Source organism: Xiphophorus hellerii, chromosome 7, assembly GCF_003331165.1.
Source record: "Xiphophorus hellerii strain 12219 chromosome 7, Xiphophorus_hellerii-4.1, whole genome shotgun sequence".
Taxonomy (NCBI): Eukaryota; Metazoa; Chordata; class Actinopteri; order Cyprinodontiformes; family Poeciliidae; genus Xiphophorus; species Xiphophorus hellerii.
Window position 1 is genome coordinate 18,839,579 of NC_045678.1, and position 16,452 is coordinate 18,856,030.

The 16,452-nt window shown below is 37.4% G+C and overlaps 1 protein-coding gene across 5 annotated transcripts in view; it reads right to left on the reverse strand.

The window, feature by feature from the left end:
- Positions 1-16,452, reverse strand: part of pkp4 (plakophilin 4) — an 86,809-nt gene that overhangs the window by 4,217 nt on the left and 66,140 nt on the right. For all 5 annotated transcript variants that reach the window (XM_032567069.1, XM_032567071.1, XM_032567067.1 and 2 more), the window contains 7 exons: positions 7,653-7,836; positions 6,204-6,321; positions 4,114-4,305; positions 3,489-3,662; positions 3,108-3,258; positions 950-1,142; positions 579-663 (listed from right to left, as the gene is read on the reverse strand). In XM_032567069.1, coding sequence (XP_032422960.1) covers positions 579-663; positions 950-1,142; positions 3,108-3,258; positions 3,489-3,662; positions 4,114-4,305; positions 6,204-6,321; positions 7,653-7,836 — 1,097 coding nt within the window. The remainder of the gene's footprint in view (positions 1-578; positions 664-949; positions 1,143-3,107; positions 3,259-3,488; positions 3,663-4,113; positions 4,306-6,203; positions 6,322-7,652; positions 7,837-16,452) is intronic.

Genomic DNA, 16,452 nt, shown 5'->3' on the forward strand with positions numbered 1-16,452 from the left:
CTAAATTGTTTTCCAACATTTGCATTGTAACCATGCCATTCAAACACATGAATATCCTTCAATCTAAAATGCTGTTATTACCTGTTGGTAGGTTTGCAGTTGTGTCATAGTGCCTACACTATCAATTTACAAATGATTAATTAAAGCCAATGTTCTCTAAAATCCCTCTGAGATCTTCAAAAAAAATAGATGGATTTATACAGAGAATAATTATCACACAATTTGACTCTATTTACTAATTATGTGGCAATTAACTAGTCTGGATTTTATCTAGGGGCATTAGAATAAAGTGGGCTGAAAACTAATGAATAAAATTTTGGAAAAAAAAAAAAAAAAACATGCATAATTTTTCTTTGTTTCTGTTGGGCTATGACATGAAATCCAACTGAAATACACATGTAGGTGTTACGTGACAAAATGTGACAAAGTTCAAGGAAATTAATACTTCTCCAAAACATTATTTAAAAAAATAAATAAATCCAGCACATCATGTTATTGTAAGACAGTTTCTGATATTTCTATTTAAAATATAATCATAAAATCATTGAAACATGTAGCAATAAAAAAACTGAATGAACCTTTTTGTAGATGGGCCGTAGATCCCTGTACAGCCACAGCGTGTTCAGCACCTGAGCTGCTGCCTTCACCACCTTCACTGAATATCTGGAAAACAGTCAAACCTTGTTATGCATTTCTGAGCAAGAATTCATTGTGGTTAATACAAGACAGCATGATTGATGGAGTAGGCTGTCCTTAATACGTTTTAACCTAGAATCGTACTGAATATACAGCAAACTAAAAATAGCTGCTGCAGCATTGTTCCATCGGGATGTTAAACTTCAAGGAACACACTGCCACCTCCCCAATGGCTGCAGCTGCTCTTGTTGTGTGGACCAGTGTCCAGTGTTCAGGAAAGCATTTTAACAAACGTGTGCGTCGGCAACCCCACCTGTCTCCTCTGCCCTTGGTGATGTCGACGAGCTTCTTGATGCCACCTGTGTCGGCCAAAGCCTTGGCGTTTTCCATGTTTTTGCTGGTGACCTCATGCAGTGTGCAACAGATGGCAGCCACGGTCTCATCCGACAGCAGGGTGGTGTTTCCCCCAGGGAGGCGGTTTACCAGGTCCCTCATCGCGTACTTCCCTGCAGGGGAGGGAGGCGGGACTTGCAGCTTATGCGTAATCACACAATGTACTGCAGGTTTGCTGCAGAAGCTCAGGCAAGGACAGAATGAGGGGGCAGTGCACCACATGTGTACATGATTTTGATGCATTTTTTAACATGTTGTGCAATGCACTTGTAAATAAATTCTGTGCTGACCTCAACAGTATGTAATGTCATCTAAATAAAGGAGTAACATTCAATGTGCTGGGGTCTGCAGCATGGTAGGCACTTTTCTTAAATGACACTGTATGTGTGTTTCAGTGTGAAGGAGGATTGCCTTCTTTATCTGTCCTTCAGTGCAGCAGCCCGGCTAAAGATGCTGAATACTTGCTGCACCAAGTCAAACAAAGACCTCAAAAAGCATATTTAACCATCACTAAAACCTTATTAACCCACACTGTCAGACATCACTCCTGCTACTGAATAAACATTCATTTCACAGAGTGAAAGACGGTTTTATGAAGCACAGGATTGTACAGGAGGATTACCATACAGCTTTAGCTGGGACATATGCTCATCATGCATATGAATGTCATATTTATATTAGGCTGTGAGCTTTTTATTCCCTGGGACAGAACGATCACAGAAACGTCCCAGTCATGCAAGCTTCTGGCTGAATATTCATTTAAATGTTGGGCTGATTTAATGACAGATTTATCAACAAATTATCTGGTGGTTCTATGATGAGTTTGGAAGTGTCCTCATAGACGCACCATTTAGTTTCCAAAAGAGATGCCTTGAGAAATCATCTGCTGGCCGGAAGGTTACAGATTTAAAACCCCTGACTAGTAAAGGCTGTCCAGCAGCTCAAAAATCCCAACATTTTTCTGTTATTGAATGCACCATACCTAGCGGCAGCAGGTCACATATTCAATGGCAATAGAAATTTAACTCATTTCAATATCAGTGAGGTGTTAAAATATGAATTTAGAGGATGCATAGAGATGTAGCTATTTAAATGTCAGCAGTATTTTTTTTTAACGTCAAAAGACATTTCTGCACTTCATTAAGGCAGAGAGAGAGGCTCATTAGATAACAGAAAGTTGCTCTGTTTGATCCTTTTGAGCCATCAACCTCTGTCTGTTATGAAACATACAGGATTTGGAAATTAATTGAACCAAGAATTGACCCTGATTATGGAAAACACACAGAGATCTCTGCATTAGCTTTGCTGGTCGCACTAGATCTGAGCCCTCTCTTACAGAAATTGTCACTTTTCCTAATATAAATAATTAATAACGGTTCATAGCATCATCATGAAGGACAGAAGGTTCAGTGTGTGTTGGCTTCAATGCCTCATTATTCCTCCGGCAATAGATTTCCAGTTCTTGGGACGAAAGCAACTCAACCATCTCTAATTTAAATCTGCTTTCCAAAAAAGTTGTTTTATTTGTTCATTATATCTGCAGCATCTATTTACTTTATGATTAATCCCCAAGATAAAATCTCGTTAGAAACTCTGGCAAAATAACTTTCACTCCTAACAGTTTCGAAATGCCAGTAAATGACAATCTTTGGTTCATTACTGGTTCAAAACTGGCGTTGACAACGTTCTTGCTTTGTATAAATCTGCACAAAGTTTCTTTGATTTTCCAGTCATATCATGTGTTTGTTTGTTTCTTTCAGTGAAGCTGCCATCTGTAGTCAATCACAATTACTTTACAAGAAATAAACGGGCCTTGGCAAGCTACAAGAGCATTTCTGGATTATGTCCAGAGTGAAAACATGTAAACTTCAGACTATATTTATAAGATCAACACATCATGTGAGATTGTGCATTAACTTGAGCCAAACAAATTCGCAGCATGGTATCTGGGTTATTGGTACAGCATGAACTACATTACATGACATAAAAAAAAGCATAAAAACTTCTCATAAATAGTTTAGTATAGTATATTTTTTTCAGTCCAAGACGTTTCAAACACAACAAAGTGGCTCCCTGACCTATAAGCTCCTTGTTCCTGATGTCCAGGGCCATGTTTCTCAGAGCCGTGGCAACTGAACACACCACCCTGTCGTTGTCCATCCGCAGCAGTTCCACGAGGATGGGAAGCCCTTTCTCTTTACGAACTGCTGCACGAATGTACGCTGCAAACTGAATACAGAAAACAGATGAAAATTTAATTAAGGTCTCTGCATGACTAGGGAATACTGATGAGTTTGAGATGTGCATTTGTGATTTCAAGCGTTAAACTGACATTTGTTTGACTGATGCAGAAGAGGTGAACAGCTAAGCCCATTTATATGCATTGTTTCACAGCCACGGCAGAGAAACATGAGAAAATCTGCATTTGTGTTTTGAATGAATGCACATTTGCACTGTACCTTCCAGTTGCCAGCTGAGAGGTTCTGAAGAGATCCTGCTGAACCTTCAAGAGTGGCAGGATTGGAGCTCTCAGCTAGTAGCGTCAAGTAAGGCTTGACCACAGAGGGGTGCCACAGCATCTCGGCCCCCTTAGGAGACTTGGAGAAGCCAGGGATGGGCCCCACACCGTCCCACTAAACACACAACAACTTACAAGTCAGACTGTGAAAGGGTGATGCTTTAGGAATCATTTAATAACAATATTTTTATTTTATCAGACAATCTTCTAGAGATCAGAATGTGCTAATTTTTTCTTGATCAGGTCTGATCAGAAGCTCATTAAACGCACCAAAAAGTAGGCATTCCATTATATTTTAAAATAAAAAAGTCTTATCGCAGTTGTTGACGTTTACTTTAATGCATAAATAAGAATAATCTTCAAATTTCTTATTTTCTAACATCTCTATCATGGCACCTGCAGCACATTTTTCACTTATATACACTAGAAACATATTTCCTGTGTGAAAAAAACTCAGACATTAAACAAAATGGAAAACTATTGGTCAAGAAAAGCCAAAGTTCTGTGCATTTATAACTTACGAAGCATAAACAAGCACAATAGTCCAGTTAAAACACAACACTCACTGAGTCCTCCTGCAAGCTGCTTTTCTTCTTCTTTCTCTTCCTGCCCCAGCAGCTGGAGTCCACCTCTTTACTTGGTGACTCTCGGCCCAGTAAGCCATCCATTTCCTGGTTTACTGGAAATGATGATGGCATCATCTCCAGCTCCAGACGATAAGACAGGTTCCTTAGAGTGCAAATACAGTTCTCCACAATCTGCCAGGCACAGAAAATAAAACCTTGAACTTCATGCATCAATCCAAACAAGTATATGAGAACAGGTTAACAGTGTTTAAGCAGTATAAAGGCAGCAATTCTTCTGTTCATTGTTACAATTAAGGTAAGGTGATACAGCAAAACGAGGTTACAATTTTTTTCAACTTTTTCTAATAAAATTATTATGATTTCAATATTATATATTTATATAAAAACAAGGGGGTTAAACAACAAAAAAATATAATAGCGAAATTAACACAAAGAATATTTAGGAGAAGTACAACTGACTTAATGTACAAAATATGAAACCGTTTTATCTAATTCAAAACAGAAAATAAAACAAAATAGTTGTAGCGTAAAAATAAGTGACAACTAAAATACACAGGTGAGATGCACTTTTGCTTAGGATATAGTAGTATGAACATTTTGTATCATAATTTTTGCAAATTCCTTATCAATCATTTAAGTATGTGTAAAGCACATATCAGTAATAAACCAGTTCAAAGTGCTTTGCATCATGAAAACATAAAAATATCATAAACACTTTTATAATCAGCAATTGTGAAAACTATTGTTGACTTGAAATGTTCATCAATATTTTTATTGTTTTGTTAACTGAATATTACAAGTTAAGTTTATTGCAGCTAAGATTGAGACTAGATACATTATTCAGTTCTCTAGCATTATAAAGATTATTGTATTATTACTACTGCCTTTGAATAAATTAGAATATCGTTGATAAATTTGCTTGTTTCAGTAATTCAATTCAAAACGTGAAGTTAAGTCTGTATATATTTTAGGGTAATTTTCTGTTATTTTCAGTTAATTTGGACTACTGTATCGAAATTTCATACGATGATGATAATTCAAATAATACTGATCCAGACAACAAACACAGAGATCTTTGTGATAACGATAATAGCTCACATCCTCCTAACTCCTCTCATCTGCCATTACATTGCTTTTAAATCTCCTGTGATCATTTTTCTTTTTCTTCTTCCTCTCCCCTTTTATTGTTATTAGGTGTGAATATCTGCTCTAGTGGGACTACATCCAATAGGTTGAAGTTATTACTTTTATGCAAAACATGAATCCCTGACACTTGAAATGAATAGCCAACAAATATTGCATTCCAAACAGATTTTTGAGATATTAATATTACCCTCACTGATATTGCAACAGCAATATTGTTGTCATGTGTTATAAAGCCACAGTTTCAACCTGAGGATATTAAAAGAAAAAAACATCTAGGTGCCTACCAACAATCTGCTGGGCATCACAAATCTGGCTTCAAGTTTGTCAATATGGTTTTTACAAGTTGTAATTAAAAAAGTTTACTAATTAGACCTCTGGTAAATAATGTTACACTTGTAATATTATTCTTAGAGTCTTTGTTTGAAAAACTATCCAGAATGCATTGATTATAAATAGATTTTTACTGAGGTTTGCATTCCTTAGCTATACAGAACATCAGAAAACATAGAACATTATCTGCTTGACTAGAGTCTTTGCCAAAGGGAAAAAACCATCGTCATATTTCAGATGACTCACTTAACTTTCATAATCCAAGGATTCATGCATAGGAGACGTACTTTCTAAGCCGCAGCCATTGAATAAATGTTAATTTACTGTATGATTAACATCTGATGCTTAAGGTTCACTGTTACGCACATTCTGGCTGTGCTTTGGGTGACAAAGCAGATCAAACAGTTTCTGTTAACTGCTCTGAGGGTCATTTAGACGCAGGCAATAAAATGATTCAAAGAGGATAAGTAGGGTATTTTCTCCAGAGCTTCTTATCAACTGGCTGCATATTCTCCTCCGGGCCTAGAAGTGTGTGTGTGTAGATGGGTGGGCGTGTGCGTGTGCAATGGTGGGCAGCAGGCTTTGTGAGGTACCTTGCTGTCAAAGTCGGACGTGTTTACACAGGCTTTGATGACATAGAGCAGTGAGTCAACCAGGCCGTCACAAGTACGCATCTGCTTTCTGGCCTCCTCACCGGCTGAACTCAGGTTCCTTTTAAAAAAAACATGAACACATGAGAACACACACACACACATACACACACACACACGCCCACGTACTCATTAGTCATTCAAGTTGGGGCTTTGCTTAGTAAACAAACGCCCAAAATGATAGCTGTGTGTCTCCTACTTGAAATGGTAATGTGGGCTTTGTCGTTCCCAGACACCATCTTTAATGTATGAGGAGACTTTGTGTGGCCTGACTCAAGTAAGTATTGTTCTTTGCTCAGTAAATAAAGGTCTTTAAGCCATACCTATGCATGTTCACATGATACACAAACATGTACAAGATGAAGTGACTACCACTAATTAAACCTGCAAAGCAACATACCGCAGGATAGAGAAAAAACATTTTATGAACCTTACTAGTACAAGTCTTTTGGGGTTCCTACAGTTTTTATGTAAAAAATCCAGACTTTTCCTGAACAAAGTTAACCATAAACACATATATTAAACACAGATATTTCTACAGCGTGCAGCCTTTCAATGTGGAACCAGTCGAAATCTCAACAGATAATAATTAATCGACGGATGGACACAAGGAAGGACACAAAGAATAAAGGAACAAAGGGAAGAAAAGAGAATGCAATGGACGTATGAAAGAAGAAACACACTAAATGATAAGCTATGAGGAAGGTAAAAAGTTGGATACAAGAAAGGACAAAATGACAGGAACACAGGTTACAAGGATGAAAGGACGATACAAAAAATAAGGTTTCAGAGAGGATGGAAGAAGGATAGAACAGAAGAAAGAAAGGAGAAAGAAAAAAGAACACAAAAACTAAAAATGGATGATAAAAAGAACACTAAGAAAGACGAAAAGAAGAAGATGAGATTGCAAGGACAGAAGAAAATAAGGCAAGAAGGAAGGACACAAGGAAGAAAGTCAGGAATGAAAGAAGGAAGGAAATAGGAGAGGGAGGAATAGATTGAGGGATGAAGAAAGAAACATAGAACAGAAAAGTACTTATAAAAAGGAATGAAAGGACACAATTCCTTCATTCTTTTCTTTTCCATGGATGGATACCAGAAATAAAGATTAGAAATGCAAATAATTTTCTACATATTACTATCTTTTTGCATATTACTCAAATCTGGACAACATTAAAATTATTTTTTTAAGACTTGGTAAGATTTATGTGAAATAGAGATGTAAAAAACCCCAAAATGTTTTATTTAAAAAAAAAAAGTAATTACATGTATTAATTAATTATTATTATTATTAATAAAATTTCACATTTATTGACAATACATATCAGATGTAATAGCGGCGAATGCCCACAGTGAGGTGCTAGTGTCCAGCATGATCATCAGGTGGTTTACCTAAGGCAGCCTGTAGTGTTCCTCAGCACTAGGGAAGAGTGGAACTTCAGCTTGTGGTCATCGTCAAATGTAGAGCTGCTCCATCCAGAGTGAGGGATGATCACAGTGTTGGTCAGAGTGGATAAGGCGTCCCGGATGATTGTCATCTTCACAGCATCGCATGAAGAAAGGTTCCACAGAACCCCTGGGGAAGTAAAGAAAAAAAAGGAATGCAGGGCTCCTCTTTAATCAGTTGTCACCTGCATTTAGAGGAACTCATAAGAGAAATAATAATAAAAAAAACTTCCAATGGGCTCAACATGAATTGAAGAACAAATGCTAAAAAACAAGCAGGCATTCAGACAGAGAGCCTCAGGTAAAACACTTCTTTAGAATGAAAGCACAGCTTTAGCATCAATGCATCACATTTCATCTACAGAGGATATCCTCAAAGTGGAGATTATTACTTGGATTGAAAAAAGAGAAAGGATGAGGCAAGAATCCCTATGGCTCAGGCATTTCAACTGAAATATAAATAACAGAAAGACTTCTATCATTTTACTCTATTCAAATATACTTATGGTAACTGCTGATAATAATGCGCAGTCCTGACAGCCTTTTGATGCTGCATCTGTCAAGGATTAGCCAGCATGTAGCATGTTCTCCTAATTAGATGGCTCTTGCTGCAAGGCTTATTCTAAGGAGCAGCCGCCTTCTGCAGGGTATCTGTAACCTTGCAGGAGGCTAATGCAGCACAAGCTCGAGTGCACTGTAAAGTCTCGAGAGTAAACACAGAGCTACATCTCACAAATGCTGCCATGACAAAACTAAAAGGGACACGTAAAACATGCATGTGTGCAACCAGATAAAGTCAAATCTGCTGTTGTCTGTACATAACACTTTGCTCAGTTTGCAAATACAAAAAACTTCATGAATCCATGGAATCACCTCTGCTTTCGTGGATAGAAAACTTTTCAACGGCTGGCATAATGAACTGCATTTGACTGCAATGTATAATGACTAGAATCCACTTTTAAGGTATGTAACTGAGTGTGAATTTGTACATATTATTGGATTAATCAGAGTCTATTTTACATATTTATATATATTTATATTGTATATAAATTGAATCTATTTATCTTACAAAGTGGAATGAGAGGACATTTGTTCCGATTTGGCGGAATATAAATAAGCTGATCAGAACCAACCCACAGACAAATCCCAAATTTTTTTGTTTTCATATTTATGTCACACAGATTGAAATCTTATTTGTATATCTAAAAACTAACTTCTGCAGCTTCAATTACTTATTCAGAAAACAATGTATTTAAAATTAATGTACCTAAAGTTTATTCACTAAAATGTACAACAGCAATTACTAGTAAGATAAGCCAGTAGCAAACATCTACTACAGCTATGCCGTTGAATGGTCATTGCTCTCTCAGGAGTTTAAAGAAAATGAGTTTACAGTTTAATTGTAATATCTAATGTTAAACAATGAGTGGAGGGGTGACAAAAAGGAGGAAAAGAAATTCAATGTTTATCTGTGAGCTTCTCACATGAGAACCAAGCTGTTTGCTTTCCCAAAACCAATTTCAGGGAAGGAGTTGTAACCAGGTTCTGATCAACCAATCAGAGGCAGGCTTTGGGAAACATGTGACCCATTCAAAGCTAAACAACCCTTTATAAACATAGGTTTTACTATTTTAAAGAGGACACTCTTCAAATTTGAAATAGATGACCATAAACAATCTGTCATAGTCGATAAAGCACTATCTCTGTCCAGGAGATAGTGCTTTAATCTGACAACTACAGTTTTCAGTTTTAATTATTCTATTGCAAAAATAAACTGTGCAGATTAAGGGTCCAGTGCATTAATCTTTACATAAATGTTAGCCAAGTACAATTTTGAAAGACTTTTAAAATTAGCAAAACAAGATCTTTCATATTGGGTCTATATTTAGAAAAAATGAAGACACCACTGTTTTTGACCCTAAAACTTGAGGCCACGAATCACCGATATTTGGGAAATTCCAGGACATGGAATAACAAGTTGCTGTGGATCAATCTAAAATGTCTGTCAAAGATATTTTCAAGCTCCTTGGAGAAAAGCAGCTCCTATGTATTAGAAGGCAGTGTTTCACCTTAGAGATTCTGTATGGCTATAATCAAGGTAACCACATTAACACAAACACAATATATTTAGCAGTTTTTGAAGAACATGTCTTAAATATATTTACATATTTGAGAAAACATTGCTAAGGAAAAAAAGGTATGTTTCATCTTTAATGCACTGTGTATATATATATATATATATATTTTTTTTTTCATTTCTAAATCTATCTGTTTTATCTTTCTCCCCCATCTTTCTGTCTCTCTGTTTATCTTATCTTTCATCTGTTTCCGTCTCTCTCCACCTTTCAATCTTTATCCGCTTTATCTTTTTTCTCTCTCTGTCATGTATGCATTTCCTTACCAAGCTCAATTTTATACAGCCAGGGGGAGTATTTCTCCTCTGGCAGTCAAGCCAGGTCAAAACCTTTTATTTGGTGATGACTTGGTTTTTGCTGCATGTCAGGGGTAGGGCAGGAAGAACTTGGGCAATTTTATACACTTTTACTTGCCATATATACCAGGAGTGAAAGAGTTACTCCTGCTTCTATTCACAGGAGACTACATACTGAAATCAAAATGAAATTTGGTACGTTTAGAAAATACAGATATCATTGAAAGGTCTCAATGTATTCCCAGTGCGATCTTTGTCTGCTGGCAAAAGCGTGTGATCACCCGTGTGTGACTGTGTCAGCATTGGTGACAGAACGTGAAGTGTGTGTTATTATCCAGTTTTTATCAAGTTTGGTGTTTCATTAAAAGGAGCTGATTGTAGAGGAGCGACCACACAGAGACAGAAAAAAAACTCACAATGTGATCTGGCATTATTTAGATAGGTTAATAAAATTAACACCATTAACTGTGAACATGTACAATTACCTGTCATGATATTCAAGCCGGGGGGTCCGGTGGAACAGAACCCTCCTTGGATAATGGCAGCGAAAACACTTGAAGTGTTCTGTGGCCTACTAATGAAAGTCATGGACTCAGCTATTTTAATTATCAATGTCTTTCAATAATTGAAAATATGATAAAGTCCACACATAAGTGTCCGTATTTTGACAAATCATCATAATAAAACCAAAGATAATGTCTATTTGACTTTTAAATATGCGGCATGGGCACCCTACAGGAGTCTGCCAGCGGTGTGAATGATTCTGCATATCAAAAGCAGAGCAAAGGTGGGAAGCAATCTCTGCTTGAGAAAGCTTGACACAGTATTATTAAATTTATGCACTTATTCAAGCACATTCAGCTTTATATTTCTGATTTCCAAACCACTCAGAAAAGGAGGGTCTTGAAAGAGCTTCCAGATTAATACAGGAAAAAATAGTCAGATTCCTGCTGACCAATGTCTTTGCTTTATCTTCACAATCCACTCAATCCACAGCTTCCCTCAAACATGTTCCTCAGGTCCACACCCACTCCACCGGCAATTTGCAGAAACGAACAGTCTCTGCAGGATATCAGACTAGTCCTGCGGAGGCTACATGCTGGAGAAATCAACCGCAGGAATTACTGAGGTGTGACTGACAGTGCTGTCAACGGAGCAACACCAGGAGCAATACTCATAAGTCATATTTGACAGTCAGATGGACCAAACTTGTGTCTATTTGTTTCTGTGTGCGCACACACATTTATATCAGCCTGATACTTGTTGTCCTGTTTTGTTGCTGCATTCTCGTGGCTTTACTTGAGTTTTTAAACAGTGACCCAAAAACAATGTAATAGCAGCAGGGTCATTAATTTATAAAACAAGCACAGAGAGCTTTCATGGGGAAATGAAGGAATATATTAGGAAGCTGCTAATAAGATGGGAGTTAAGTTGAAAGAAGATTTCTTTTAAGATTAAATGGGTAATGTGTAACAGGTTGTGAGGTTTTACCGTGATATAGACAGATTAAAAAAAACAAAACAAATCAAATTTAAGCAACTGGTCACAATGGACTGAATTTGTTTGGCTGGTATCTAAGCAAAACAAGTTTGTCCAAAAGACAACCGATTCTAACTAATGTGCAGCTAAATTTCATTGTCAAACATATTAAGATCTTTAGCTTCAAATGCTTGTTGGCGTCCTTTTTTCGACCCCGGCTAACATGTCATGCATAAGAAAATAATCAGGTGCTTTAGAACAACACTACAATAGTCAGCAAGACAATATTGTGAAAGAAATAATATTGTCAATCTGTGGATATTTTTCACTTATGGGACAGGCACTGAATTAGTGAGGATAAAAGAAAACAAGTCTAGATAAAAAAACTAACTCTAAAATGTATTGTTAGGTGGATTTGCACCAACGTTTTATGGTAGCAAATGCTAAAAGAAAACATTAAGGTCTGAGTTTGTGATATGATGAGTGTCAAGATTTTAGGATTATCTAAAATCTTGAGACTTGAGGCTACTCCGTGCTTTGGTGTTCCCTGTTCTTGCTCAGATTAGTCTGTTACCATCAGTCTGCTTACCTGGCCATAATATACTAGAGATAAAACAATTGCAGACTGTTGATTATAACCACTGCATTAGTGTAATATTCTGTTAATATTAATAAAAAATCAACAGGAAAGAATGAAAATATTTTTTATTGTCTCTAAGTGGGAAACTTCAGGTGTAAATGCAGCAAGTTGCAGGTAAAAAAAAGGGCCTATTTAAACTAAAATAAAAAATATAAAAACAAAAGCAGAAGTAAGAGACTAAGGGCAAATGCACAACACATAATACTAAGCCATATCTTTGTGGAGAGTTGCTCCCTTCAAAATAGTTTCTTCAAGTGTTTGTGCTTCCTCTTTTGTAATTTTTAAATACCTCACTGATTCTAAAATGGCTACCTTTGAGTTCTTCCCTCTCAATAACAACTTTCAGACAGTGGACAGTGGAGATCACCATTTAAACTGTCAGACCATTGTTAGAACAACCTGGTAGGGCTCATGTACTCTCTGTATCAGATCGCCCACTGACTGAAAAACATTTGAGATTTTTAAGTTTCCAACAAGTCAGGTTGGACAGTCAAAATCAACCACTTTCTTGAGCTTCTCTGGGCGTCTCAATCTGAACCGAGTGCTGTTACCTACTCACCAAGACTACTGAAATAAAGTGCAGAGTTACATAATGAATGCTCCTTTAAATATCATGAATTTCATTTATTTACCCTTTTAGGTCAGACTAAAAATTTACTCAAAGCTGACTTTATTTTCTTCACAAAAACGGTCATGCAATCTTTGGCACAAAGCTACCGCCTCTTGCTATCTACACAATGACAGCACAAAACCACCGCTATGACCCAGCAGGTTCTGCAGTCACTACTTGTAGAAGAAAAGCACTGTTTCAGTGCTGAGCTGAGCTTTTTTTTGTGTAATCTGAATCATCAAGGAGAAACAGTGACAGCTTCACAAGGACACCTTTTGTTATACCAATGAGGTGTAACCAATGTGTGAAAGTAGTTATTGATTGAGTGAATGGGTGTCATCATGAGTTTCTAACTAACTATTGCCCACTGGGCTGAAAGTGTTTGAGGGTGTTTTCACACCCGATAGTCCAGTACACTCAATTTGATTGGGAACCAAAATTGCAACATTTGTTAGATCTTCAGCTAGTGTAGTTCACTTTCACGCTGCATTGAGTCAAACTAACCAAACCCTTTGAAAAACCTCTTCACCCCCTTGCCTGTGATGGCACTGCACCAAAAAACACTGAAGGAAACAACATTAAATTCCCCAAAGAAGACACGGAGCACAACTTCCTTCTTCACGAAATGTCAATAAAATTAGTAGCGTCAGATTTTTACAGTTGTCTTGATGTTTCTGCTGTTTTTGGTAAAACACCAGGAGCTATTTCTCCCACTACCGGTAGACTTGCATGTTTGTTTTGGTTGTATTTACCTAGAATGCCCTGTGCCAGAGTCCGCTTAATGCTTTTGGCGCCATCTCTGGCCTACATATGGATTCGAACTGAATCATAGTTTGAGTGCACAGTCACACTTCCCCAAATGAACCAGACTTTGTAGTTAAACGAACCAGAGTTTGATTAAAGTGGACTAAACAGGTCTGGTGTGAATGCACCCTGAATCTACTTTACTTATCGGGAGCTACAGATTTGCAGGAAATGCATCTCTGCTAGTTTTTTAACTTGTCTCCACATTTTTTTTTCTGTCCTGCAACAGGCAGGATTGCAAATCCACATGCTTGCAATAAAGAGCAGCTACATATTTCACTTTTGATTACATAAATTCCCAAGAGTCCAAGCTTCTGTGAAAGATAAATTGCATCTTGGTTACAACAATTCCCTTTATACAAAATGAAACTGACCTTGACCGATTCAGGAAACTTGAAACTGCTCCTTTAAGACAATCTCTGTCTCTGAATTAAATATCAGCAGGTCAAATACATTGCTTGGTGAAGCTTTAACAGGGCCACTATTTAGGTCAAGCCTGTAATGGGGCAGATAACCTAAAAGCTGCCCAGTTTATTAACCTTTTGAATTCAGGGAGCTAAGCTTGAAAAATGTCAATGCTCTATTGACTGAATCAGAGTCATCTTGGTATGTACTTTAAAAAGTAGAGGGTGCTTTTTAGCTGAACTTACAGCATCTAGTGCTGCGCAAAATTACTGACACCCTTTTAAACCTTTTCACAGACTGATATATTTTACTGGAATTGCATGTGACAGATCAACACTAAGGAAGGCAAAATTGTCAAATGAAATCAAAATGGTACATGATGTATTAAAAAAAAGTGTAAAAATTTATGAATAGTGTCACTTTATTAGCAAATCACTATTTGTAAATTTGTCTATAAGTTCAGAATCTAGCTTTTTGTTCAAGTTCTCAGACCAAGCAGCACATAACATATCTTAGGGATTCAAATGATTCAAATGTAGAGATGCTTAAAGCAGGATTATTTTATAAGACTAATCTATCAACACATGGCTGCCTATTTAAACTGACAAGCTGGAAAAGGAGAGAATTAACCAGAGAAGCAAATTACAGTCCGATGGTAGCTCTGGAGGAGCGGGAGAGAATCAATAAGAGAGCCACAGTTTACAGACAACCATCAGATGTCGTGTTTGAAGACTGCCACAAGCCATGAGAGCGAACAGCAAACGTGGAAGAAGGTGCTCTCATCGAAAGTGAGCAACCTTATGTATCTTTGTTCCACATGTAAAACACAAAAAACTCATACCGAACATCAACCCTGAAGACACTTAATTTTTCATCACAACTGTTTTGTGTTGGTCTGTCACAAAAAAAAAGAAAAAGAAATCTCAAATAAATGGCTGGTCTGCTGTAAGTTGCCAACTCTGAGTTAAGGTGTTTGATTGCACAAAAGAATGATTAAGCGTTGAAAGTGTAATAAAATCCAAGGTAAAAGCTGATTTGGAATAATAAACAGAGCCCGAGTGTGCGAGCTAAAGGCCGAATGGTGAGCTTGACCTTTTGATCAGACGGAGAGTTGTTTGTGCACGGAGCAGTAACTAAAGCAGCTTGCAGCACAAGACATGAGACCAAACCACAAGATGACAAAAGACTGGCAGCAAGGAGGGAGTTCTCCCTCAGCGAGCCTGAACATTTTGCAGTAGGCAAGAAAAAGCCTTTCAAACATCACTGTTTAGCTTTTAAACTATCTTTCAACTAAAATGCTCAAGAATGTTAATTATTCATATGATACCTACTACTCAGAGGCTGCTTTGTAAGTAGAAATAAATTATAGACAAGTGAATGATCTCTGACTGCTCCTCTTTAAGCTACCGTGTGGGATTCTCTTGTCGACCACGTAACAGATCTGGATTGTTCTCATTAGCTGTAATTAACCAAAGGTGATGTTGTACTGCTGACCTTTTCAAACAGACCCCCCACATCTCACCTTGGGGTCTGTACAACCAATTAGCCACCACAGGCTTTCTGAACAGTGGATGAAAGCAGAACACCTGAACAGAGCTCACATAAAACCTGCTCAATCTGATATGGAAAAAAAGAGTCCCTCTACACTCTTTCCAGGTCTAAATAAACAGCACAAGGACATATGTTTTAGATTTTCTTTTTATACTCGTTTAATAAAAACAAGTGGGAGCAGAGACAAATTATCCTCTTGTGCCCTTTTAAAAATGCTGAATATTTTCCCCCTCTATTTGTGTTAGGCAAAGTAAATACACACTTGATTGATAGAGGTAGGTAAGAACAATCTCCTCCCAGTTAATACGAAATTATTGTGCTCATACTCCAGCTGAATTGTTTTGCCCCTGGGGACTACTAGACTGTAACCTGAAACCGGGCAATAAAGAAGGCTGGAGTCCCTGCACAAACAGCTGACTCAGCCACCTGGAAGCCAAATGTCTTTGGTTTGCTCATTCCAGTAGTGCTCCACCCTGATCCAAAACAACATGGACTTTAACAAGTTTACAGGGCTTAAACAACACAAACAACTAGAGTAGCATGAAGCCCAGGGGAGGAGAAAGGGACATATGAAGACTATTTTACATAGCAGAATGGTAAAGACCATCAGCTAAGAGAGGCAGGGAAAACTATACTAAAATTCCCAGAGAGGGCAATACTGCCAGGTCTGTTTGACTGTATATTCAAGGAATCTTAATTACATGTGTCTCCCTAACAACACACTGAGGTAATCCATATTTGTCACTCCAAACAACGTATTAGATGGGAGATGTAGAGATGAAAGAGCTACAGGACATGTCTGTCTCATCACAGTCCAACCGCATTT